The sequence below is a fragment of the Macaca thibetana genome, chromosome 8, assembly GCF_024542745.1.
Source record: "Macaca thibetana thibetana isolate TM-01 chromosome 8, ASM2454274v1, whole genome shotgun sequence".
Classification (NCBI taxonomy): Eukaryota; Metazoa; Chordata; class Mammalia; order Primates; family Cercopithecidae; genus Macaca; species Macaca thibetana.
In genome coordinates, this window is record NC_065585.1 from 77,737,107 (window position 1) to 77,764,725 (window position 27,619).

At 40.4% G+C, this 27,619-nt stretch overlaps 1 protein-coding gene across 1 annotated transcript in view; it reads right to left on the minus strand.

The window, feature by feature from the left end:
* Window positions 1-27,619, minus strand: part of MCMDC2 (minichromosome maintenance domain containing 2) — a 50,131-nt gene that overhangs the window by 9,933 nt on the left and 12,579 nt on the right. The window contains exons 9-13 of the mRNA XM_050802028.1: window positions 22,854-23,059; window positions 17,598-17,764; window positions 16,979-17,158; window positions 11,939-12,081; window positions 7,963-8,072 (exon numbers count right to left, since the gene is read on the minus strand). Coding sequence (XP_050657985.1) covers window positions 7,963-8,072; window positions 11,939-12,081; window positions 16,979-17,158; window positions 17,598-17,764; window positions 22,854-23,059 — 806 coding nt within the window. The remainder of the gene's footprint in view (window positions 1-7,962; window positions 8,073-11,938; window positions 12,082-16,978; window positions 17,159-17,597; window positions 17,765-22,853; window positions 23,060-27,619) is intronic.

Below are 27,619 nucleotides of genomic sequence, written 5' to 3' on the forward strand. Positions count from 1 at the left end.
ACCACGCTCAGCCTCCCTCAGTAAATACTTCAAGAAAGTCTTGACAAAATAGTCACTGTATTAGTCCATTTTCATACTGCTATAAAGAACTGCCCAAAACTGGATAATTTATAAAGGAAAGAGGTTTAATTGACTCACAGTTCAGCATGGCTGAGGAGGCCTCAGGAAACTTACAATCATGGTGGAAGGTGAAGGGGAAGCAAGACATCTTCTTCACAGGGTGGCAGGAAGGAGAAGTGCCAAGCAAAGGGGAGAGAGCCCCTTATGAAACCATCAGATCTCATGAGAACTCACTCACTATCACAAGAACACCACCCCCATGATTCAGTTACCTTCATTTGGTCTCTCCCTTGACATCTGGGGATTATGGAGATTACAATTCAAGGTGAAGTCTGGGTGAGGACACAAAGCCTAACCATATCAGTCCACCCTGACCCCTCCCAAATCTCATGTTCCTTTCACATTTCAAATCCAATCAGTCCCCCAGAGTTTTAATTCATTCTAGCATTAACCCAAAAGTCCAAGTCCAAAGTCTCATCTGAGACAAGGCAAGTCCTTTTCACCTATGAGCTTCTAAAATCCAAAGCAAGTTAGTTACTTCCTAAATACCATAGGAGTACAGGCTGTACACCTAAATACACCTGTTCTAAATAGAAGAAATTGGCCAAAATGAAGGGGCTACAAGCCCCATGCAAGTCCAAAATCCAGTGAGGCAGTCATTTATTTTTATTTTTATTTTTTTTTTTGAGATGGAGTTTTGCTCTTGTTGGCCAAGCTGGTGTGCAATGGCATGATCTCATCTCACTGCAACCTCCATCTCCCGGGTTCAAGCGATTCTCCAGCCTCAGCCTACCAAGTAGCTGGGATTATAGGCGCCTGCCACCATGCCCAGCTAATTTTGTATTTTTAGTAGAGACAGATTTCACCATGTTGGCCAGACTGGTCTCCAACTCCTGACCTCAGGTGATCCACATGCCTTGGCCTCCCAGAGTACTGGGACTGCAGGTGTTAGCCACTGTGCCTGGCTAACTTAAAGTTGCAAAATGATCTCCTTTGACTCCATGTGTCACATCCAGGACATGCTGATGTAAGAGAGGGGCTCCTGCTGCTTTCACAGGCTGGTGCTGAGTGTCTGCAGCTTTCCTAGGTAACGGTACAAGCTGTTAGTGAATCCACCATTCTGGGGTCTGGAGGACAGTGGCCCTCTTCTCACGGCTACACTAGGGAGTGCCCAGTGGGGACTCTGTGTGTTGGGGGTCCAACCCCACATTTCCCTTCCTCACTGCCCTAGCAGAGGTTCTCCATGAGGGCTACACCCCTACAGCAAACTTCTGCAGGGACATCCATACATTTCTATACATTGTCTGAAATCTAGGCAGAGGTTCCCAAATCTCAATTCTTGACTTCTGTGCAACTGCTGGCCCAACACCACGTGTAAGCCACCAAGGTTTGGGGCTTGCACCCTCTGAAGCAACAGCCTGAGCTATACGTTAGCCCCTTTGAGCCAAGGCTGGGATGCAGGGCACCAAGTCCCAATATTCACAAAGCAGCAAGGCCCTGCGCCTGGCCCACAAAACCATTTTTCCTCCTAGGCCTCTGGGCCTGTGAGGGGAGGGGCTGCTGCAAAGACCTCTGATATGCCCGGGAGACATTTTCCCCATTGTCTTGGTAATTAACATTTGACTTCCCGTTACTTATGCAAATTTCTGCAGCCTGCTTGAATTTATCTACAGAAAATGAGTTTTTGCCTTTTTACTGCATAATCAGGCTGCAAATTTTCCAGACTTCAATGTTCTGCTTCCCATAAGTTCCAATTTCTGATTATGTCTCTCAAGTTCAAAGTTCCACAGATCTCTAGGGCAGAAGCAAAATGGCACCAGTCTCTCTCTTTGTAGAGCACAGCAAGAGTCACCTTTATTCTAGTTCTGAGCAAGTTCCTAATCTCCACCTGAGACCACCTCAGCCTGGACTTCATTGTCCATATCACTATCAGCATTTTGGTCAAAGACATTCAACAAGTCTCTAGGAAGTTCCAACTTTCCCACATCCTCCTATCTGCTTCTGAGTCCTCCAAACTGTTCCAACCTCTGCCTGTTGTCCAGTTCCAAAGTCACATCCACATTTTTGGGTATCTTTATAGCGGTACCCCACTCTGCAGTACCAATTTACTATATTAGTCTATTTTCATACTGCTATAAAGAACTGTCTAAGACTGCGTAATTTATAAAGGAAAGAGGTTTAATTAGCTCACAGTTCAGCATGGCTGGGCAGGCCTCAAGAAACTTGCAATCATGGCAGAAGGTGACAGGGAAGCAAGGCACCTTCTTTCAAGGCAGCAGGAAGGAGAACTGCCAAGTGAAGGGGGAAAAGCCCTTATAAAACCATCAGATTTGTGAGAACTCACTCACTATCATGAGAACAGCATAGGGGAAACCACCCCCCTGATTCAGTTACCTCCACCTGGTCTCTCCTTTGACATTTGGGGATTATAGGGATTTCAATTCAAGATGAGATTTGGATGGGGATGCAAAGCCTAACTGTATCAGTCATGAAGTTAAAATATTCAGCCATATGGCTGGGCGTGGTAGCTCACACCTGTAATCTCAGCACTTTGGGAGGCCAAGGAAGGCGGATCACTTGAGGTCTTTTGAGACCAGCCTGGCTAACATGGCAAAACCCCATCTATACTAAAAATACAAAAATTAGCTGGGCCTGGTGGTGCATGCTTGTAATTTCAGCTACTCAGGAGGCTGAGGCAGGAGAATCACTTGAACCCAGGAGATGGTGGTTGCAGTGAGCCAAGATTGTGCCACTGCACTCCAGCCTGGGTGATGGAGTGGGACTGTCTCAAAAATAAATACATACATACATACATAGATACTCAGTCATATTCTATCATAGGAGTCCTTAATATAATAATAATATAATTCTTCAATTCAAAGACATATACTTTCATCTTATTACTGTACTCCAGTTGTATCTTAACAATTGATGGCATGGCATGGTAAAATTGGCAGAATTTTTTCTTTACTTCACATAGAATAATGTGTCTTAGATTTAATGAAATGTGGTCTTAAACATAGAATAGGAAAAGCATGTAAAGATAAAGCAAATTGATAATCTTCAACAAACCTGACAAAAAACAAGAGATGGGGAAAGGATTCCCTATTTAGCAAATGGTACTGGGAAAACTGGCTAGCCATATGCAGAAAACAGAAACAAGATCCCTTCCTTATATCTTTTTTTTTTTTTTTTGATAAAGTTCAATGTATTAATTTTTTTAATATACTTTAAGTTCTAGGGTACATGTGCACAATGTGCAGGTTTGTTACATATGTATACATAAGCCATGTTGGTGTGCTGCACACATTAACTCATCATTTACATTAGGTATATCTCCTAATGCTATCCCTCCCCGCTCCCTCCACCCCACAACAGGCCCCAGCATGTGATGTTCCCCTTCCTGTGTCCAAGTGTTCTCATTGTTCAATTCCCACCTATGAGTGAGAACATGCAGTGTTTGCTTTTCTGTTCTTGCGATAGTTTGCTGAGAATGATGGTTTCCAGCTGCATCCATGTCCCTACAAAGGACATGAACTAATCCTTTTTAATGGCTGCATAGTATTCCATGGTGTGTATATGCCACATTTGCTTAATCCAGTCTGTCGTTGATGGACATCTGGGTTGGTTCCAAGTCTTTGCTATTGTGAATAGTGCCGAAATAAACATACGCGTGCATGTGTCTTTATAGCAGCATGATTTATAATCCTTTGGGTATATACCCAGTAATGGGATGGCTGGGTCAAATGGTATTTCTAGTTCTAGATCCTTGAGGAATCGCCACACTGTCTTCCACAATGGTTGAACTAGTTTACAGTCCCACCAACAGTGTAAAAGTATTCCTATTTCTCCACATCCTCTCCAGGACCTGTTGTTTACTGACTTTTTTATGATCGCCATTCTAACTGGTGTGAGATGGTATCTCACTGTGGTTTTGATTGGCATTTCTCTGATGGCGAGTGATGATGAGCATTTTTTCATGTGTCTGTTGGCTGCATAAATGTCTTCTTTTGAGAAGAAAAGAATATGAACATGTGTCTGTTCCTATTCTTTGCCCACTTTTTGATGGGGTTGTTTGTTTTTTTCTTGTAAATTTGTTTGAGTTCTTTGTAGGTTCTGGATATTAGCCTTTTGTCAGATGAGTAGATTGTAAAAATTTTCTCCCATTCTGTAGGTTGCCTGTTCACTCTGACGGTAGTTTCTTTTGCTGTGCAGAAGCTCTTTAGTTTAATTAGATCCCATTCATCAATTTTGGCTTTTGTAAGTCAAAAGAACAAAGCTGGAGGCATCACGCGACCTGACTTCAAACTATACTACAAGGCTACAGTAACCAAAACAGCATGGTACTGGTACCAAAACAGAGATATAGACCAATGGAACAGAATGGAGCCCTCAGAAGTAATACCACACATCTACAACCATCTGATCTTTTCTCTTTTTTTTTGAGATGGAGTCTCACTCTGTCACCCAGCCTGGAGTGCAATGGCGTGATCTTGGCTCACTGCAAGCTCTGCCTCCCAGGCTCATGCCATTCTCCTGCCTCAGCCTCCTGGGTAGCTGGAACTACAGGCGCCTGCCACCACGCCCGGCTAATTTTTGGTATTTTTAGTAGAGACGGGGTTTCACCGTGTTAACCAGGATGGTCTCGATCTCCTGACTTCGTGATCCACCCACCTCAGCCTCCCAAAGTGCTGGGATTACAGGTGTGAGGCACTGCACCCAGCCATCATCTGATCTTTGACAAACCTGACAAAAACAAGAGATGGGGAAAGGATTCCCTATTTAATAAATGGTGCTGGGAAAACTGGCTAGCCATATGTAGAAAGCTGAAACTGGATCCCTTCCTTACACCTTATACAAAAATTAATTCAGGGTGGATTAGAGACTTAAATGTTAGACCTAAAACCATAAAAACCCTAGAAGAAAACCTAGGCAATACCTTTCAGGACATAGACATGGGCAAGGACTGCATGTCTAAAACACCTTCCTTACATCTTATACAAAAATTACCTCAAAATGGATTAAAGGCTTAAATGTAAAACCTAAAACCATAAAAACCCTAGAAGAAAACCTAGGCAATACCATTTAGAACATAGGCATGGGCAAAGACTTCATGACTAAAACACCAAAAGCAATTGCAACAAAAACCAAAATTGACAAATGGGATCTAATTAAGCTAAAGAGCTTCTGCACAGCAAAAGAAACTATCATCAGAGTGAACAGGCAACCTACAGAATGGGAGAAAATTTTTGCAATCTATCCATCTGACAAAGGTCTAATATCCAGAATCTACAAGGAACTTAAACAAATTTACAAGAAAAAAAAAACCATCAAGAAGTGGGCAAAAGATATGAACAGACCCTTCTCAAAAGAAGACATTTATGCAGCCAACAAACATGAAAAAAGCTCCTCATCACTAGTCATTAGAGAAATGCAAATCAAAACCACAGTGAGATACCATCTCACAAAAGTTAGAATGGTGATCATTAAAAATCCAGGGAACAACAGATGCTGGTGAGGCTGTGGAGAAATAGGAATGCTTTTACATTGTTGGTGGGGGTGTAAATTAGTTCAACCATTGTGAAAGTGTGGCAATTCCTCAAGGATCTAGAACCAGAAATACCATTTGACTCAGCAATCCCATTACTGGGTATATACCCAAAGGATTTTAAATCATTCTACTATAAAGACACATGCACACGTATGTTTATTGCAGCACTAAATATTTACAATAGCAAAGACTTGGAAACAACCCAAATGCCCATCAATGATAGACTGGATTAAGAAAATGTGGCACATATACACCATGGAATACTATGTAGCCATAAAAAATGAGTGCATGTCCTTTGCAGGGACATGGATGAAGCTGGAAACCATCATTCTCAGCCAACTAACACAGGAACATAAAACCAAACACGACATGTTCTCATTCAAAAGTGGGAGTTGAACAATGACAACACATGGACACAGGGAGGGGAACATCACACACTGAGGCCTGTTGGAGGTCTCGGGGGAAAGGGGAAGGAAAGCATTAGGATAAATACCATGTGGGGCTTAAAACCTAAATGATGGGTTGATAGGTGCAGCAAACCACCATGACACATGTATACCTATGTAACAAACCTGCATGTTCTGCACATGTAACCCAGAACTTAAAGAGAAAAAAAATAGGTGGGGCGCGGTGGTTCATGCCTGTAATCTCAGCACTTTGGGAGGCCAAGGCAGGCAGATCACCTGAAATCAGGAATTCGAGACCAGCCTGGCCAACATGGAGAAACCCCATCTCTATTAAAAATACAAAATTAGCTGGGTGTGGTGGCGCATGCCTGTAATCCTAGCTACTCGAGAGGCTGAGGCAGGAGACTTGCTTGAACCCGGGAGGCAGAGGTTGTGGTGAGCCGAGATCATGCGATTGCACTCCAGCCTGGGCAACAAGAGTGAAACTCCATCTCAAAAAATAATAATAATAAATAATAATAATAATTTTAAAAAGAAATGCTAGTTAAAAAAGATAAAGCAAATTGAAATGAAAAACATGTATATATCCTTCCTAAATACTATTTAGTATTGGTTGGGAAACAGTGTTATTCTCTTTTGGTAAATAAAACTAATTCAGGATGATAATTAACCTCTTTTAGGGGCCATAAATCTCTCTATTTCATAAAAATTAATGCTGTATGGTCCTAGGAAACAATGTATAAGGCACACACATATGTACATTTGTATATGATTTAGGGATTTACAAGTCCCTATACCAAGCATCTATGGATCCTAGGTTAAGAATGCTTGACATTTATAGAACAAAGACAATTATAGAACAATTTATAGAACTTTAGATAATTATAGAACAAAGTTCTAATATTCGAATGAATCTCTGCAAACGGGTATTACAATATAAATGTAATTTAAAGCAAATGTAATCACCAACACGTACACACAGAAAAGCTAGTGTTAATACATTCTTTAAGTCCCAGGGCTGGAACCAAGGTTTGGTTTGAAGAATGGTATCGCTAATCAAAATTAATGTCTCATCTAATTCAACCAAGAACTTTGGGAGAATAACTCTCCTTACCCTTATCTTAAAAACCTCTTTTGCGTGTTTATTAGCAAAAGCATAATAAGCGCCATTCATTTCAAAAAATTAAATGCTATAGACATAGTATTAAAACTAGAAATTCGGTGAAGGTGTTGATACAAGATAATCAGATTTTCTTTTCTTTTTTCTTTTTTTTGACATGGAGTCTCGCTCTGTCGCCCAGACTGGAGTGCAGTGGCACAATCTCAGCTTACTGCAACCTCCACCTCCCAGGTTCAAACGATTCTCCTGCCTCAGCCTCCCAAGTAGCTGGGACTACAGGCACCTGCCAACACACCCGGCTAATTTTTGTGCTTTATTAGTAGAGATGGGTTTTCACCATATTAGGCAGGCTGGTCTCCATCTCCTGACCTTGTGATCCACCTGTCTCGGCCTCCCAAGGTGCTGGGATTACAGGTGTGAGCCACTGCACCCAGCTGATGATCAGATTTTCTTTTGCTATCTTGCCTAACTCTGCTGTGGGGGATTGTTTGAAATCTAAATGTTGCAAGTTATTTTAAAAGGAAGATAAATTAAAATCATTTTATGTGTTGTATTAAGTACTTTTTCCCCCAGAATTCTTTAAGCAATGCAAAAGTTCAAATATGAAAACAATCATGCATAATAAGGAATTTAATATTAGATGATGATACTACCCGGAAACAGTTAATAAATGCCCAAATTAAAACAGGCCTTACCTGGTAGTGATTTGTTATTCTTTAAAATAATATTTTAAAAATATATGTAACATTTTAATTTAACCAATTAAGAATATTTAAGGTTAAATATAGTTATTTGTAGTAATCATCAATAATTGAATCCATTACCATATTTCAATGTGAGGGATGTTTCAAATAGTAAGGCTGCAATCAGCACATCTTCTTTAAGCACTTTATTCCTTAAGTTCAGTCGTGCATGGGCTTCAGATAGGAAAACGCTAAAAAAGAAAATAGTTGCCAATCAAAATATGTTGATATTATAAAAATAATATATATTTTGGCAGGAACAAACCAAGACATATGTGAACCTTAGCCACACCTAAAGCATATTCTTACTTTAAAAAAATTTTTAGTTTCTTTTTTAGTTTCTTTTCTTTAATTTTTTTTTTCCTACCAACTTAAATAGACTGTTCCAGAACAAGTATCCTATTGGTTTCCATCCTGGCTTTTATTTATCATTCCACACTCCCCTCCCGAAGTTTTGTTCAGATAAATACACAGTTGGGAAAATTAATCTAACTAAATATCTTTTACAGACAAATCCTTGACTTTTTCTTTTAATCCTTCATTTATCTAAAATCCTCTTAGATTTCCAAGATTTTTGTTGGCAATTTCAGCATTGGAAGGGATCTTCGAATTCAAAGTTCAAACTTTCATCAGAAAACTAAATTTCCTCTACAACATCCTGGGCTATTTGTTTACCAGTATCTTTTGGACCTCTCCTAGCATTCATGGCTTCATGAGGCAATCCGTTCCTTTATTTTTAATTTTTTAACCAACTTCCATTACTGAAAGATCTCTTTTAAGCAAATGTGATGTATCTGAATGATTGCTGAACTTGGGAATCAGAAAACCTAGGCTGAGTCTCTAGAATTTACTAGCTGTATGACTTCGTATAAATCATTTAATGTATGAGATTTTTTGAAACTCAGCTATAAAAGGGAGATAAGTAAAGGCATTTGAAAGTTTTGCAACTAACTATAACCATAACTAACTATAACCAAGATTCTATCAATCTAAGCTAAAATTAGTTTCACTGCAATTTCTACCCACAGGTCTCTTGTTCTGTCTGCTGAGACCTCTTAATATGATGCTCTTCAGATATGCAAAGATAACTTTTCGATTGCTCCGTGTTTTCTCTCCTTCAAGTTAAATATTTCTAGTTCCTTTACTATGCTATGAGACATAACTTTCAGCTCCTCACCATGATGGTTACTCTCCTCATGACCTGATTTGGTTAATACCCCTTTTCAGTACAGTACAACAGCGGTTTTGACCATCACAGTAGAGATGAGGCGTAACTAGCATTTTGTTGCTCTTGATATATATTCTATTAATATGACCCCAACTCTCAGTATTATTAATAGCCATATTACATTATTTACTCTTATTAAACATAAAAATAATGAAATATCAAATCCTTTTCATATTAAGCCATATTACCATTTTCTCATCAATTCACACTTATACTACAGAGTCTGGGCATCTAACAGAGGGCTTTACATTTATCCTATTAACTTTCTTCTTGTTAGATTAAGATCACAATTCAAGTTTGTGAAGTTCTCTCCAATATTGCTCATTTATAAATGTAATTATCATGTCTCTGATGTCCTCATCCAAGATCCTTCTAAAAATGTTGACCGGGACAGAATATGTATAGAGCCTTTAGAAAGTATTGTTCAGCTCCACTTCTCTAGAAAAGCAAAGATGCTTGTAATTAGGTACCTGTCTATAGAAATGGGGGAAAAATTCAAGGTTTATGACTCTTCTAGCTAGGGTTCATTTACTCTGCTGTTTCACAAACCACCCTTAGTATTTATTTCTACAATGTGAAAAAGTAGAATTACATTAAAATTAACTACTTTATTTTTGAATAAATAGCTGCATCACAGCTTCACTGTGTTGTGATGTAGCTGTACCATAGTTTAAACAGTCCCCTATTGAGAGACCATTTCTTTATTTGATATAGTATTAAAGTGTAATCTCAAAATAATTGTGAAGTAGAACCAGGAGTAAAATAATTCATTAAATAAATAAATAAATATATTGTTAAAACTGCAACATAAAATAAGACAGATGAAGAACTGGCAGAAAATGTCAAGTATAAATCTGTAAGATTTAGATATATTTAGTTAATTTCCCCAACTGTATATTTATCTTCATAGAGCTGAAAAAATGCTAAAGATAAGCCAAGTAGAAGTCAACTCTTTGATAAATGTTTCAAAATGGAAAACAGAATTGCATTACATAATGCTATTCCCTGAATTAAAATTTAAAATACTCAGATCAAATTATACTGTTTGCTTTTTTTTTTTTTTTGAGACAGAGTGTCACTCTTGTTGCCCAGGTGCAATGGCGCAACCATGTCTCACTGCAACCTCTGTCTCTCAGGTACAAGCGATTCTCCTGTCTCAGCCTCCCAAGTAGCTTGGATTACAGGCATGTGCCACCACACCTGGCTCATTATTTTGTATTTAGTAGAGATGGGGTTTCATCATGTTAGTCAGGCTGGTCGTGAACTCCCGACCTCAGGTGATCCACCCCCTTTGGCCTCCCAAAGTACTGGGATAATAGGCGTGCACCACCGCGCCCGGCTTTAAAAGTTCTATTTTCTCATAATGTTCTTTTCTCTATAGTAAAAACATGTTTTGTATTTGAACTCACATAGTCTCCGTTTACATATGAAAAAATATATATATTTTTTGAGACAGTGTCTTGTTCTGTCACCAGGCTGGAGTGCAGTGATGCAATCTTGGCCCACAGCAACCTCGGTCTCCCGGGTTCAAGTGATTCTCCTGCCTCAGCCTCACGAGTAGCTGGGACTATAGGCATGCGCCACAACCCCAAGCTAATTTTTTTTGTATTTTTTTGGTAGAGACGGGGTTTCACAGTGTTGGCCAGGCTGGGCTCAAAATCCTGACCTCAGGTGATCCGCCTGCCTTGGCATCCCAAAGTGCTGGGATTACAGGCGTGAGCCACTAGGCAAGGTTTTGTCTTTTTTTTGTTTTTTTTTTTAAATTGAGAAGGGGTCTCACTCTGTCACCCAGGCTGGAGTAAAGTGGCACATCTAGGCACTCTGCAACTTCCGCTTCATGGGCTCAAGCAATCCTCCCACCTCAGCTTCCTGAGTAGCTAGCTGGGACTACAGGCACCTGTCACCAGGCCTAGCTAGTTTTTTGTATTTTGGGTAGAGACAGGATTTCACCATGTTGCCCAGGCTGCTCTGTTTTTTTGTTTGTTTGTTTTTGTTTTTGTTTTTTTTAAATAGAGATGAGGTCTCACTATGTTGCCCAGGCTGGTCTCGAATTCTTGAGCTCAAATGATCCTCCCACCTCAGCCTCCCAAAGTGCTAGGATTACAGGTGTGACCCGCTGCACCCAGCCCCAAGGCTGGTCTTGAACTGAGCTCAAGCCACCTGCCTGCCTCAGCCTCCTAAAGTGCTGGGATTATAGGCATGAGCCACTGTGCCTGGCCAACACCCACATTTTTTTTTTTTTTTTTTTTTGAGATGGCGTCTCGCTCTGTTGCCCAGGCTGGAGTGCAGTGGTGTGATCCCAGCTCACTGCAACCTCTGCCTCCCAGGTTCAAGCAATTCTCCTGTCTTAGCCTCCCGAGTAGCTGGGACTACATGCGCGCTCCACCACGCCTGGCTAATTTTCTGTATTTTAGTAGAGACGGGGTTTTACTGTGTTGCCCAGGCTGGTCTTGAACTCCTGACCTCAGGCAATCTGCCCTCTCAGCCTCCCAAAGTGCTGGGATTATAGGTGTAAGCCACCATGCCCAGCCAACAGTCACATTTTTAAAAACAAGGATTTGCATTTGAAATCAGTGCACTTTCCTCAGACATATCTCATATGTGGCATCCAATAAAAATTAGTTTAGTAAAAAAATTATTAGAGATTAAAATGATGTAACATGATATAACAAAAGGAATTGTGAAGCCTTTAGTCCTTTTGGAACAAGGCCATTTACAAACCAACCAACTAGCAGTCAAGCAGAGAAACAATTGAAATAGGTAAATTAGCAATTTAATTAAACACATCATTTGTAACTCAATGCTGATTCTAAAATCTTGAATACCTACAGATATTTTAATGCAGATGCCGACAGTTTTGATCCACATATAGAGTCTGTTCTGATTCTGCGACTTGCTAGATAATAGCCATGAGTCATTCTTTCTGCTTCCAAGCTGAATTCTACATTCAAATTCTTTGCAAAGGCCAGTAGCTAAAAAGTGTGAAAATCCAAGATAATCAAGCTTTATTATGGAATCAATATAACAGAAATCAAAAGTATACTGGCACTTTATTTTTACATGTTTGCATATTTTATTACATAAAAAAGAGTAAATGTCTGGGGCTATTCTGAAGTCACTGAACACTTTAAATATCACAGTGTTATACTTGTAAAGGATATTAAAGTTTACCCAGAATAATCTCCTCCCTGTCAGTGCAAAAATGTTCTGTGCAATATATTTGAATGACTGTACAATGTCTTTGCTCCCAGTGAAAGGCTCACCTCCCTCAGAAGCTAATTTTCCTTTGAATAGCTTTAATCACCTGATAGTTTTTTCCTCATAACTTTCTCTCATTGGCCTAGAGCTACTTGCCCTCCTTACTTCCCTTCCTTCCTTTTAAAGAGCACTTAACATTTGGTATGAGGGGAAACATTATGTTAACTGCTTTGAAGGTGGGCTTTGGTGATTGAATAAGATTTGGGTAGAGAATAATTCTGCAACACAATGATTATCACTGTTTTTTCCGAGTTTTGAGCTTTTTTTTTCTTTCAGAGTCAGTGATTCCTAGTTCCCAAAGTCCTCTGTGACATAATTTCCAAATTTTTTACTATCCTAGTTATTTTCTACTTTTTCAATTCAGATAACTACAGGAAAAATTAACTATAATAAGGTTGCTGTTTTTTTCTGACACTATCTACACCTGGAGAAAGGTTGCTATTAACTATAAAATTTATATTTTATTATTTTATTTATTTATTTATTTTGAGACGGAGTTTCACTCTCATTGCCCAAACTGGAGTGCAATGGCACGATCTCGGCTCACTGCAACCTCAGCCTCCTGGGTTCAAGCGATTCTCCAGTCTCAGCCTCCCAAGTAGCTGGGATTATAGGCACGCACCACCACACCCAGCTAATTTTTTGTATTTTTAGTAGAGATGGGGTTTCACCATGTTCACCAGGCTGGTCTCAAACTCCTGACCTCAGGTGATCTACCCACCTGGGCCTCCCAAAGTGCTGGGATTACAGGCGTGAGCCACCGCGTCTGGCCTATTTTGTTTATTTATTTTTGAGATGGAGGCTTGTTCTATCGCCAAGGCTGGAGTGCAGTGGCATGATCTCAGCTCACTACAACCTCTGCCTCCTGGTTCAAGTGATTCTCCTGCCTCAGCCTCTTGAGTAGCTGAGACTACAGGTGTGTGCCACCATGCCCAGCTAATTTTTTTTTTTTTTTTTTTTTTTTTTTTTTGTATTTTTAGTAGAGACAGTTTCACCATATTGGCCAGGCTGGTCTCGAACTCCTGAGCTCAGGTGATCTGCCAGCCTCGGCCTCCCAGATTGCTGGGATTACAGGCGTGAGCCATCGTGCCCGGCCTAAAATTTATATTTTAAATTTAACCTTTAGAAAAGCATAAGAGATGGCTGGGCGTGGTGGCTCACACCTGTAATTCCAGCACTTTGGGAGGCCGAGGTGGGTGGATCACGAGGTCAGGAGATCGAGACAATCCTGGCCAACGTGGTGAAACCCCGTCTCTACTAAAAATACAAAAAAATTAGCCAGGTGTGGTGGCAGGCGCCTGTAGTCCCAGCTACTCATGAGGCTGAGGCAGGAGAATCACTTGAACCCAGCAGGTGCAGTTGCAGTGAGCCAAGATTGCGCCACTGCACTCCAGCCTGGTGACAGAGCGAGAAAAGAAAAAAGAAAAGCAAAGCATAGAGACATGTTCCTAGACTGGACATGTCCTGGATTGGATATATATCCTGGCTTCTTTATTTTCTTTATTCTCCACAACTCTCTCCAGGCTTTCAGAACTGGATATACTATTAATAGTATCAATAACCCTCTCTAAGTTCTCTCTAAGATGGCACGATCATGAGCCACCAATATCCTCCTTCATGAAAGGACTTGTTGCCCAGCTACTGAGATTCTGTCAGCCCCTTCGGGGATTGCCTCAGGACAGTCCACATCACATGAATGATTGAGGCAGAAGTTGGGGAGGACTTTATAAAGTCCTCAGGTATTGACAGAAAAGCCCTCTCAAATACACATTGGCACACTAAACTCCATCTCAGTCTGTTCTGGAGAGCTCAGACTGCAACAAATTCCATCCACTTTGATTTGTGTAATAGATTTATCTTCCAGAGAAATCATTTTTACTATTTTACTTTTTACTATTTTACAGTTCACTCTACAACTGTTCTCTATAGTCTGACAAACCAACTATAAAATCTTTTGCCTGTGCAAGACTTACTGTAAATATGCCAAAATCCTATGACTCCAAAATACAATTTTTGCTCCAGTCAAGCTGGTCTTATCGTTTTTTTTTTTTTTTTTTTTTTTTGAGACGGAGTCTCGCTCTGTCACCCGGGCTGGAGTGCAGTGGCCGGATCTCAGCTCACTACAAGCTCCGCCTCCCGGGTTTACGCCATTCTCCTGCCTCAGCCTCCCGAGTAGCTGGGACTACAGGCGCCCGCCGACTCACCCGGCTAGTTTTTTGTATTTTTTAGTAGAGACGGGGTTTCACTGTGTTAGCCAGGATGGTCTCGATCTCCTGACCTCTTGATCCACCCGTCTCGGCCTCCCAAAGTGCTGGGATTACAGGCTTGAGCCACCGCGCCCGGCCCTTATCGTTTTCCATGTATACTAATTTCTACTTTTATGTCTTTACTCCTACTGTTAATTCTACTTAGAACACCCATCCTTCGTGCATCTAAATTTTACCCTTTCTTACAGCCAGCTGATGTCCAGCCTCCTCCATGAAGTTTTCCCAGCTTCTGCATTCTATACTGATATCTTCCTTTCTGAATTCCTAAAATACCTCAGAGTCAGCACCACTTAACTTAGCACTTAAGTTGTTCCTTAACTATTTTATGCATCTTTTTTTTTTGAGACGGAGTTTTGCTCTTGTCGCCCAGGCTGAAGTGCAGAGCAGTGGCGCAATCTCGGCTCACCTCAACCTCCGCCTTCCGGGTTCAAGCTGTTCTCCTGTCTCATCCTCTGGAGTAGCTGGGATTATAGGCATGTGCCACCATGCCTGGCTAATTTTGTACTTTTAGTAGAGATGGGGTTTCTCCATGTTGGTCAGGCTGGTCTCGAACTCCCTACCTCAGGTTTCTGCCCTCCTCCTCGACCTCCCAAAGTGCTGGGATTACAGGCTTGAGCCACCTTGCCTGGCCTGTATCTTGTTTTTAATTTTAATTAAATGATAAACTAAAGGGAAAATTTATATATCTCTGAGAATATAAAAGAATGGAAATAGGCTCATATTTGTGAAGTATCCAGTTAATACCTGAATAATTAATAAATCTAGATTGTTTTGGCTTGTTTCTCAGGTAAAAAAATGGGCAACATTTTTCAGGGTCATTAGCCTGTCCATATTTAGTATCCTAATTCCTACAGACTACTTTTTTCCTATATAATAAAACCAAAACCAAAACCTTATTATATTATAAATATTATTCTTTTTTCTATTCTAATCTATGTGAATAAACAATGTTCATAATTCATGTTTAAGTCGATTTTGCCTTTCAACCTTTTACTCATGCAGTATGCTTACAAGGAAGATAGATACGAAAAAAATTTTTAATGACTCATAGACCTCCACTTTCTGACATCCCCTGCCTTTTATCTATCATACCCAGACAAGTGAACTCTACTTGGACAGATTTTTGAGTAGTTAAAAAGGTTTCAGTTGTAAATATGTGAGCACCTTTAATAGCTATGAGAATTATTACTAAATTTACATCACCTACTTTCAGGTTCTCTGAATATGTCACATATGTTTTGATAATGTCAGGGTAATTAATTAAAATGGGTTAGTGAATCATGCTATATATCCCTTAAAGTCAGGACTCGAAGGTAGTCATCTGAGGACAATCCCTTTGAATAGACAGTAAAATGTAAATAACTGTATATCTATATAGCCTATTATAATTTTCCATAGAAAAATTCTATGTTGGTTTTCTTTCATTGAGATTCTGTCAGCTGTGCTGATTTGGACAATGGTACAAAAATAAACTGAAAATTTTAATATTCATTACCTAACACAGTTGTTTCTTTAATTATAGCCCTAAATAATTCTAAATAAATAATTTCTCTATTTTTTCTTTTTTTCTTTTTTTTTTTTTTTTTTTTGAGACGGAGTCTCGCTCTGTCACCCAGGCTGGAGTGCAGTGGCCGGATCTCAGCTCACTGCAAGCTCCGCCTCCCGGGTTTACGCCATTCTCCTGCCTCAGCCTCCCGAGTAGCTGGGACTACAGGCGCCCGCCACCTCGCCCGGCTAGTTTTTTGTATTTTTTAGTAGAGACGGGGTTTCACCGTGTTAGCCAGATGGTCTCGATCTCCTGACCTCGTGATCCGCCCGCCTCGGCCTCCCAAAGTGCTGGGATTACAGGCTTGAGCCACCGCGCCCGGCCTTTTTTTTTTTTTTTTTTTTTTTTTTTTTGAGACAGGGTCTTACTCTATCACCCAGGCAGGAGTGCAGTGGTGCGATCTCGGCTCACTGGAACCTCCACCTCCTGGGTTCAACCGATTCTACCTCAGCCTCCCGAGTAGCTGGGGTTACAGGAGCCACCATCACGCCCAGCTAATTTCTGTATTTTTTGGTAGAGATAGGGTTTTCACTGTGTTGGCCAGGCTGGTCTCGAACTCCTGGCCTCAAGCGATCTGCCCGCCTTGGCCTCTCAAAATGCTGGGATTATAGGCATGAGCCACCACACCAGCCTAACTCTAAGTAACTTCTATGCAATGTCCTTAAAATGTTTAAAAGCTGGAAACAAGTTGGAATAAAATAATTCTAAATAAAGAAAATCCAGCACTCAAAAGGACTTCTATATAATTTGAGAAACATTAGCACAGGCATTCTGGGTAACCGTTTTATCTATCTTTACCTTTTCAAAATCTTCAGTTGTGAACTGTCTAGAAGCCGCATAAAGCAGCCCTTCAGGATTAATGGCTTTCTTCAAAGTATGTTGCACAGTAGAAAGAAATGGGTGGCAGGGAGATGACTCATTGCAGTTAATCAATAAACCAAATGCCTCCACAAGGTTAGCTGGAATCAAACTGCAATCCTACATCAAACCAAAAAGTAACAGGCAAACATTAAACTTTGTAATTTTCACAATTTGGAAATAATTAATTACAAAGTAATTATTATATGTTGTTATTATTTGTTATTTATCATATTAATTATAATTTAAGGTAATTTTTTAATAATCTGGGAACTTTTTGGTGATTGATTTTTTAAAGCCTCTTTACTGAGTATTTTTGTATACATTATTCATTAAAGCCTCTCCAGCTACCTATTCAAATAGTAATTTCCAGTGAGCAGATATCTGGCTCACTACATGGCTAAAAAACATTACAGTTTGTAAACAACTGAGTCATCAGGTAGTTCTGGTACTCAATAAAGTATAGAAACAGGTTAATAACAAAAATATTGAGATGTATTAAATTTGTGACTTAATTCCTTGAACAACATTCTAACAATAAAATATACATATACCTTACCATCTGACCAATTAGAGTGTTGATTTTCTGTGCATTTCTCCTTGAAGATGAATCCATATCAACAAAAGACCAAAAACTGCACTGAACTGGAAAAGTCATCTGTTGATCAGTATCCTCCCCAAACTTCTTTCCTGGGATGTACACTGTGATGTTTCTGCTCTCCAGAACTAAGTCAGAAGATATTATCCATTTGTTATGTAAGTTAATTTTGGTCTAAATGTCTACAAATTAATAACATATTATTATATAGAATTATACTGTGCAGACTTTGGATAGTGAAAGAAAGTAAATTTGATTGTTTTGCAAGACAATGCTCTAAGTTCTGCCATAAAAAATACATATTTGAAGCCTTATGTGTCCCATGAGTTGATGAGAACCAGGAGTCCAAAGCACATAGCTGGAATTGTGGTGGGGCACCTGAGTGGACTAGGCAGGGGGCTAAGAGATTGGTCATATAATACAGATTTACAAGAGAGGCTAAAATTAAATCATGTTCTTTTATGTGGGGAAAATGATAGAAAGCAGGCCATCCATGTGGGAGTGAAAGAGGAAAAGACAGAGATAATATGAACTACAATGACTGGGGGAAAATACATCTCAAATTCAACATGTTCAAAACCAAATTCATTGTCCCTCCACCTCCCACTTAAAACCCAAACAAAAAATATGGAGCATTTTGGGAGGCTGACATGGGGGTATTGCTTGAGCCCAGGAGTTTGAGACCAGCCTGGGCAACGTGGCAAGACTCTGTTACTACAAAAAATTAGCCAAGCATTGTGGCATGTTACTGTGGTCCCAGCTACTTGGGAGGCTGAGGTGAGAGAACTGCTTGAGCCCAGGACTTCAAGGGTGCAGTGAGGTATGATGACACCACTGCACTCCACCCAGGGCAACACAGTAAGACCCTGTTTCAAAAAAAAAAGAAAGAAAGAAAGAAAGAAGAAGGAAGAAGGAGAATAAGAAGAAAGAGGCCAGGGCCATCACGGAGGACCACGTATCATTTGATTCCATTTATAGTCAGCCATCTATATATAAAGGTCTGTCTGCATCTGTAGATTCAACCAACGGCTGATGAAAAATATTCAATAAATAAATAAAACAATAACAACAATAAAAAACAACACAGTATAATAATTTGCAAAGCATTTACATTGTATTGACTATTATAAGTAATCTAGAGACGATTTAAAGTATATGGGAGGATGTGCATAGATTATATGCAAATACTCTGCCATTTTATATAAGGGACCTGAGCATCTGTGGATTTTGGTATCTGCAGAGGCCCTGGAACCAATCCCTGGAGAATACTGAGGGAAGACTGCCTATGCAATGTTCAGAATAGGCAAATACACAGAAACAGAAAGCAAATAGTGTTTGCTAGGGACTGTGTGGGAGTAGGTGACGGGAGGCAGGGACTGGGGGTTGACTGCTAATGGGTATGGGGCTTCCTTTTGGGGTGATGAAAATATTCTGAAGTTAGTGGTAATAGTAGCACAACTCTGTGAATATAATAAAAAGCACTTTACTGTATACTTTCAGTGGTGAATTATATGATGTGTGAATCTCAATAAAACTGTTACAAAAAATGTAATAGTAGTATTGCCATTCTAAATAAAGAAAAATTAAAATTTTATATTGCCATAAATTTTACCTTTTATCTTTATATTGTACAATACTTTTATCTTTATATTGTATAATGCAAATATATGTGCATTTATCTTATAAGTGGAACCGATAGTACTTTGCACATGCATATGTATTTTGTTTTTACCAGAACAGTGGAAATACTGCACAAAACAATTTTTATTTTACTTCTTGATATGCATACATTTCACCAACACTCTCTACCTTCAGCTTACTGATAAGTGAGGAATGACTGAAAAGACAAGGCTATGGATTTGCCCTATCTTTCCCTTTCCTCCTGTGTCATCATTTTCAGTGTAAGTGGTTGGCAAATACAGGGAACCAACCAAGTAAGAAAGAGGATGATAGGGCTACTTGGTAATGTGTGTTTCTTGAAAGGCCATTGCCTTCTTTCTGCATTAGAAGCACACTAGTTCAAATGAAAAGCATGGCCACTTGGGGTTATTAGCACTCCCTCTTACTCAGTTGAAAATGTGTTGATATGGAACTATAGGCACTGGCTTATAGTGCACCTATGACACATGGGAGTCCAGCAACAATCAAAGAAAGTACAAATTGAGTGTGTTATGAAAGCTGCATAGTGATCACAAATGCTGTATGAAATGGGGCAGGAAGGCACAGTAAAAACAGGCATCCATGTGTCTCCTCTACTCACAGTCAAGTGCCATTATCTCATGGGACTTCCTTATAATACAAAGATAAAATTATTAAAAATTTGAAGATGATGACAGCAGAGTTTTAAACCATATTCCAAGCTCTTGTGGGGAGAGGACATACTAGCAGGGCCAGCTTCATGAGTGTGGAACAAGTGCAGTTGTACTGAGGCCCTCCTCTGTACCAGCCAGATGTTCCACCATCCTTTGACGAGAAAAACTCCTTTTCCCACTGACTAACTTTGGTGCTGTAGTCAAAAATCAATTGACTATAAAATGTGGGTCTATTTCTATAGTCTCTGATATGGTTTGGCTGTGTCCCCACCCAAATCTCACCATGAATGCCCATGTATTGTGGGAGGCGCCTGGTGGGAGGTAACTGAATCATGGGGGCAGGTCTTTCCTGCACTGTTCTCGTGATAGTGAATAAGTCTCACAAGATCTGATAGTTTTAAAAAGGGGAGTTTCCCTGCACAAGCTCTCTTCTCTTGTCTGCCACCATGTGAGACGTGCCTTTCACCCTCCACCATGATTGTGAGGCCTCCTCAGCCATGTGGAACTGTAAGTCCAATAAACCTCTTTATTTTGTAAATTGTCCAATCTCAGGTATATCTTTATAAGCAACATGAAAACAGACTAATACACCCTCATTTTGTTTTTATTGATTTTTGTTTTTTTGTTTTTTTTGTAGAGATGGGGTCTCAGTGTGTTGCCCAGGATGGTCTGGAACTCCTGGCCTCCAGCAATCCTCTTGCCTCAGCCTCCCAAAGTGCTGGGATTCCAGGTGTGAGCCACTGGGCACAGCTAATTTCTGTATTCTCTTATAAAGTGAAGCAATATGCTGTGTGCCCTGAGCACACTTGTACATTCATGCTGGTATGCCAAGAAGGCAAGGCTCTGACTGCTCTTTGCCCAGTCCATGGCTGTCCATATCCTTGCTAGTTATAAATCTGGCCCAACCAGCATTACTCTAATACAGAACCAAACAACAACATTATAAGGAAAAAACTCTACAGATCAGTATCTCTCATGAACATAGATTTAAAAAATCCTCAACAAAAATAGTAGCATATCAAATCCAACAATGTAGAAAAAGAATTATACAGCATGACCAAGTAAGCTTTATCCCAGGTATGCAAGGCCGGTTCGATATTCAAAAATCAATTAATGTAATCCATCATATCAACAGGCTAAATGAGAAAAATCATATGATTGATGATGGCAGGAGGCAGACAGGTTCCTGGGCAGAGAGGGGCAGGTCCCTGGTGGAACCCAATCGTCAGGCAAGAGACAGCTTGAAGCCTGAAAACCAGGCTGCCAGTTCTGGGTGGAGTCCACCACCTGGAGTGAGAATGTCCTTGATGCCTTTCAGCCAATCAGATGGTGTTTTTCTGGGCCCACCCATGGACCAATCAGCATGTACTTCCTCCATTCTTAGCCCATAAAAACCCCAGAGTCAGCCAGACTCAGACACAGGTTGGGACTACCTGCCTGTGGGTAGGAGCTACCCACTTCGGGTCTCCTGTCCACTGAAAGCTGTTCTGCCATGCAATAAAACTCTTCTCCACCTTGCTCACTCTCCAGTTGTCCACATAAGCTAATTCTTCCTGGACATGGGACAAGAACTTGGGACCTGTTGAATGGCAGGTGCAAAAAGGGCTATGACACTCTCCTGGCAGGCTTGTTGAGTGGCAGGCAGGAACAAAAAGGGCTGTAACACTTTCCTAGTCAGCTTGCTGAGCTATGAGTGGTGACACATTCTTGTTTGTTGGACTGCGGGACTGAAGATCAATGACCCTTCTGGAGGCCCAGACCTCAGGATTTCCTGAGTCAGAGCTGTAACACTATAATCCTCCTGCCTTCTGTCGGCCTTGGGCAGCTGTCCCATGACAGAAAGTAGCAATGTGCTGGGCCGGCCCAGGAGCCATGGGCTGGAGTGAGGCAGTGGACTGAAAGAGCTGTTAACATGTGCCCCCCATCCACTGAGCTGTGGGCAACAGGAACGAGAGACCTGTAGCATGCTTCCCTGCAACCCCTTGGGGCTCCACTGTTGCTGGTGTCTCCAAGTTTTTGGGTGCCACCCTGTTCCCCTCATCCAGACACCGGGGCCCTCAGTAGAAGCCACTTGCAGTATGCCTATTCCAGCTACAGCCACGCATGAAGCCAGCACCTGTGCCAGCACCTGGAGCTGCCTGCCCTGCCACAGCAGCCGGCATGCCTGGCTATGTGCAGTGGCTGGACCCTGTGCTTGCTCACTCACACACCCCCTCGCTGTTCCACTCCTGGCTTGCCCTCAGCAGGCATGGGATCTGGACTGGTAGTGTAAGCCAAGTGCAGCCTGCTGGGCCGAGTGAGCAGAACATGCCCAGCAGGCAGGAGTGAAACTCAAGCAGAGGTGCTGCTGGACATAGAGGTTTCTGGCTTGAAAAGCAGCACCCGAAGGATCCTGTGACATGATCATATTAACAGATGCAGCAAAGCATTTGACAAAATCCAATATCCATTTATGATTAAAAAAAAACCCTCAGAAAATTAGGAATAGAGAAGAACTTCCACTGATAAAGAATGTCTACAAAAAATGTACAGCTAACATCATACTTCATGGTGAGAAACTTGAAGCTTTCCCACTCAGATCAGGAACAAGGCGAGGATGTCCTTTCTCTTAACACCACTTTTCAACTTTATACTGGAAGTGGTAGCTAATGCTATAAGACAAGAAGAGGAAATAAATCTGGTCCATTACAAGCTCATGTGTTAGCACACTGAGAGCAAAGGCTAAAACTGTGCATTTGCACATTAAATTTCAGTTTTTGCTTATAAAACCAAAATGAGAAATGGCATCTAACATAATTTCTCAAACCCTCAAACATCTGCAATACTATCTTAACTGTTAAGTATCTCAACATGGATGAGAGTATAAGTTAAACAGGTGAAAATTAATTTTACAAATATTGTTTACCTGATTGAAGCTGTTCAAGTTTATCTTTTTTGTGTGAGGCCAAGTCTCCTATAAAGCAGATACCACCTTTAGCTAGCAAAGCACTGCCAGCCTGAATGCTAACTGCTCCAGTTCCATACTTATTCCTGGATAGAGTGGGAAAAATTTCAGCAGAGACTAGATGACGTATGCCACGGGGAACAAGGTTTATGCTAAAATTCAGAAGCCTAGGGAAAAAAAAATAAACTTTTCATTACTATTACTTAATTTTCAAAAGTCACAATGTGTTACATTAAATTTAATTTTATTCTATGTTTACTGAGCACCTGTGATACACCAGCTATTGTGCTAGGGATAAAAATATATATGACTAACATGGTGAAATCCCATCTGTACTGAAAATACAAAAATTAGCCAGACGTGCTAGTGCATGCCTGTAGTCCTACTACAGGAGGATGAGCTACTCAGGAGGCTGAGACACAAGAATCATTTGAACCTGGAAGGCAGAGCTTGCAATGAGCCAAGATCGTGCACTCCAGCCTGGGTGACACAGTGAGATTCTGTCTCAAAAAACAAAACAAAATTATATACAAGACTTGGACCTTAACTTAGAAAGCTCACAGTCTAAAAAGAGAGATATAAAAAACTAAAACACAATGTGATAAGTACTAAAAAAAAGTCTTCATCCTGGTGACAGAGCAAGACTCCATCTAAAAAAAAAGAAAAAAAAAGTATTTAGAACATCCATGGTGGCCAGGTGTAGTGGCTTACAACTGTAATCCCAATACTTTGGAGGCTGAGGCAGGCGGATCACTTGAGGTCAGGAGTTCGAGACCAGCCTGGCCAACATGGCAAAATCCCATCTCTACTAAAAACACAAAAATTAGCTGGGCCTGTAATTACATACCTGTAATCCCAGCTACTGGGAGGCTGAGGCAGGAGAATTGCTTCAACCTGGGAGGTGGACATTTCAATGAGCCGAGATCACTTCACTGCACTCTGGCCTGGGAGACGGAGCAAGACTGTCTCAAAAACAACAACAACAAAAGAACATCCATGGGAGTATTATTTCTTCTTGAAAGGGAATCAGAGAAAGTTATAGAGAGATGACATTTGAATTAGGCCTTCTTTTTATGGATTGCTTTCTTTTGCCTATTCAGAATTTTTGCATTAGGCTTTCTAGCGTCCCATCAAAACTATCACTCTGCTGTTTCTGTATCATGGCAATTGTGGGGTTTTTGTTTGTTTTTGTTTTGTTTTGTTTTGAGTCTCTCTGAGGCACCAAGGCTGGAGTGCAGTGGCATGATTTCAGCTCACCGCAACCTCTGCCTGTCACTAGGCTGGAGTGCAATGGAACAATCTCAGCTTCCAACCTCCACCTCCCAGGTTTAAATGATTCTCCTTCCTCAGCCTCCCAAGTAGCTGGGACCACAGGCACAAGTCACCGTGCCAGCTCAAATTTTTTTTTTTTTTTTTTTTGTAGAGATGGGTTTCACCATGTTGCCCAGGCTGGCCTTGAACTCCTGAGCTCAAATGATCCTCCTGCCTTGGCCTCCCAAAAAGCGCTGGGATTACAGACAGAGCCACTGTGTCCAGCCAAATTTTTTTTTTTCTTTTAAGAGACAGAGTCTCACTCTGTCATACAAGCTGGAATGCAATGATACAGTCATAGCACACACAGCCTCAAACTCCTGGACTCATGTAAGCCTGCCTGCTCAGTCTCCCAAGTAGCTGGAACTATAGGCATGAGGCGCCTGTCTGTCTCATGGCAATTCTTGATATGTCATTTTGGTTTCTAACCTCTTTGCTAATTGCCTCAGTCTCTTCATATTCCAAATTTAAATTCTGAAAAAGGAATATGATTACCTCAGCCTAGCTTTCAAATCCTTGCCACAGAAATTATAGCTTCCTAGTGCAATCAACTATGATGAGTAGACATAGACGTGCGACACAAAAGGGGGTGATACAAACGTAGGCATAGACATGCAATGCAAAAGAGGGTGAGATGTGGATAGGTAGATGGTATAAAATATGTCTAGCGCATGTACCATTTTAAGGAATTTGGATGTTTGAAGATATATAAAATGAGACAGCGATATTTAGAAAGAAACTTTGCAAGCCTATAAGGAGTGGTTCTCAACCACAGCCTGCACTAACCTTACCTGGAGAGATTTAACAAATTCCAATGCCAAGTGCCACCCCAAACCACTTAAATTAGAAACTCTGGGGGTGAGACACAGTGATAAATATTTTTTAAAAATTCTCTCAGGTGATTCTAATAGGCAGCTAGGCTGAGCACTTAGTGATATGGAACAATGAGCCTCAAATTTGGCTACACATTGGAACTGGCTAAGGAACTTCTAAAACTATTGATACACAGAAAGTCACAGAATACAAAGTCAAAATACAAAAATCAATTGTATTTCTATATATTCATAGTAAACAATTGAAAATGAAGTTAAGAAAACACTACCATTTTAGTAGCATCAAAAATATCAAATATTTTTAGAACCAATTTAACAAAATATTTGCATGACCTTTATAAAAACATCACTGAGAGAAATTAAAGAAGATCTAAATAAATAGAGAGATATGCCACATTCATGGATTGGAAGACTCAATATTATTAAGATGTTAATTCTCCCTGAAATTGATTTATAAGTTTAATACAGTTCCAATCAAAATACTCAAAAGCTTCTTTTTGGTTGGTATTAACATACTGATTTGGCTGGGCACAGTGACCCACATCTGCAATCCCAGCACTTTGGGAGGCCAAGGCAGGAGGATTGCTTGAGCCTCAGAGTGCAAGACCAGTCTAGGCAATATGGCAAGAGTTCATCTCTACAAAAAACTAAAAAGTTAACCAGATGTGGTGGTGCATGCCTCTGTTCCCAGCTACTCAGCAGGCCGAGGTGGGAGGATCACTTGAACCCAAGAGTTTGAGGCTGCAATGAGTCATGACTGTGCCACTGCACTCAAACTTGGGCAACAGACTGTGACCCTGTTTCAAAAACTAAAAATAAACTGATTCTAAAATTTATTTAAAAATGCAAAGGATCTAAAATTGTTTTAATCTTTAAAATGAAGGATAAAGTTGCATTACCTGATTTCAAGACTGATCATAAAGCTACAATAATCAAGGGAGTGTAGTATTGGTATAAGTATAGAACAATAGATCAAAGTATTACAAAAGAGAGTTCAAAAAGATTTACATCCAGTTCAATTTTATACCCAGATTCTGCCTAGTTCAATTGAATTTGAACAATGGTATCAAAACAATTTAATGGGGAAAGGAAAATCTTTTCAACAATTAGTGTGGAAAAATTGGATAAATGCATAGGACAAACATTAACTTTAACTCATACCTCCTACCAATCTCTGGGAGATTAAGGCAGGAGGATTGCTTGAGCCTGAAAGTTTGAGACCAGCCTAGCAAGACTTATCTCTACATAAATAAATAGTAAACTAAAACTATAATGCTTCTAGAAGAAAACATTTAAAAACTTCATGATCTTGGGATAGACAAAGATTTCTTCTTTCTTTTTTTTTGAGACAGGGTCTCGCTGTGTTACCCAGGCTGGAGTGCAGTGGCACAATCTCTGCTCACTGTAACCTCCGCCTCCTGGGTTCAAATGATTCTCCTGCCTCAGCCTCCCCAGTAGATGAGATTACAGGTGCGCACCACTATGCCCCACTAATTTTTTTTTTTTTTTTTTTTTTTTAGTGGAGACAGGGTTTCACCATGTTGGCCAGCTGGCCTCGAACTCCTGACCTCAGGTGATCCGCCCACCTCAGCCTCCCAAAGTGCTGGGATTATAAACATGAGCCACCGTGCCCAGCCAGACAAGGATTTCTTAAACAGAAGTAAGAAAACACTAAGCATAAAAGTAAATAATAAATTGAATTTCATCAAAACTAGAAAGTCTGCTCATCAAAGATACCTTTAGACAATTTTTAAAAAGCTTTATACCTGGAGAAAAATTTTATAATACATATATTTGGCAAAGGACATGCATCCAGAACAACTAAACTAAAAAATGAACAAACACTTTATAAAAACAGACACTTCATAAAAAGAGATATACGAGTGGCCAATAAGCACATGAAAAAGAGTTCAAATCAATAGTCATCTTGGAAACGCAAATTAGAACAATGACATATCATTTCATTTCCACTAGTATGGCTAAAATGAAAAGGGCTCACAACACCAAATGTTGGTGAAGATGGAAACAAGAGGAACTCTTTACATTGTTGGCAGGAATGTAAAATGGTACAACCACTTTGGAAAACTGGCAATTTCTTTTCTTTTCTCTTCCTTCCTTCCTTCCTTCCTTCCTTCCTTCCTTCCTTCCTTCCTTCCTTCCTCCCTCCCTTCCTTCCTTTTTCTTTCTCTCTTTCTTTTCTTTCTCTTGTTCTCTCATTCTCTCTCTCTCTTTCTCTCTCTCTTTTCTTTCTCTCTCTCTTTCTCTCTTTCTTTCTTTCTGAGTCTTGCTCTGTTGCCCAAGCTAGAGTGCAGTGGCACTGTCTCGACTCACTGCAACCTCCACCTCCTGGGTTCAAACAGTTTTCATGTCTCAACTTCCCAAGGGTAGCCGGTTCTACAGGTACATGCCACCATACCCAAATAATTTTTGTATTTTTAGTAGAGATGGGGTTTCCCCACATTGGCGAGGTTGGTTTCAAATTCCTGACCTCAGGTGATCTGCCTGCCTCAGCCTCCCAAAGTGCAGGGATTACAGGCATGAGCCACTGCGCCCAGCCAACTGGCAGTTTCTTATAAAATTATA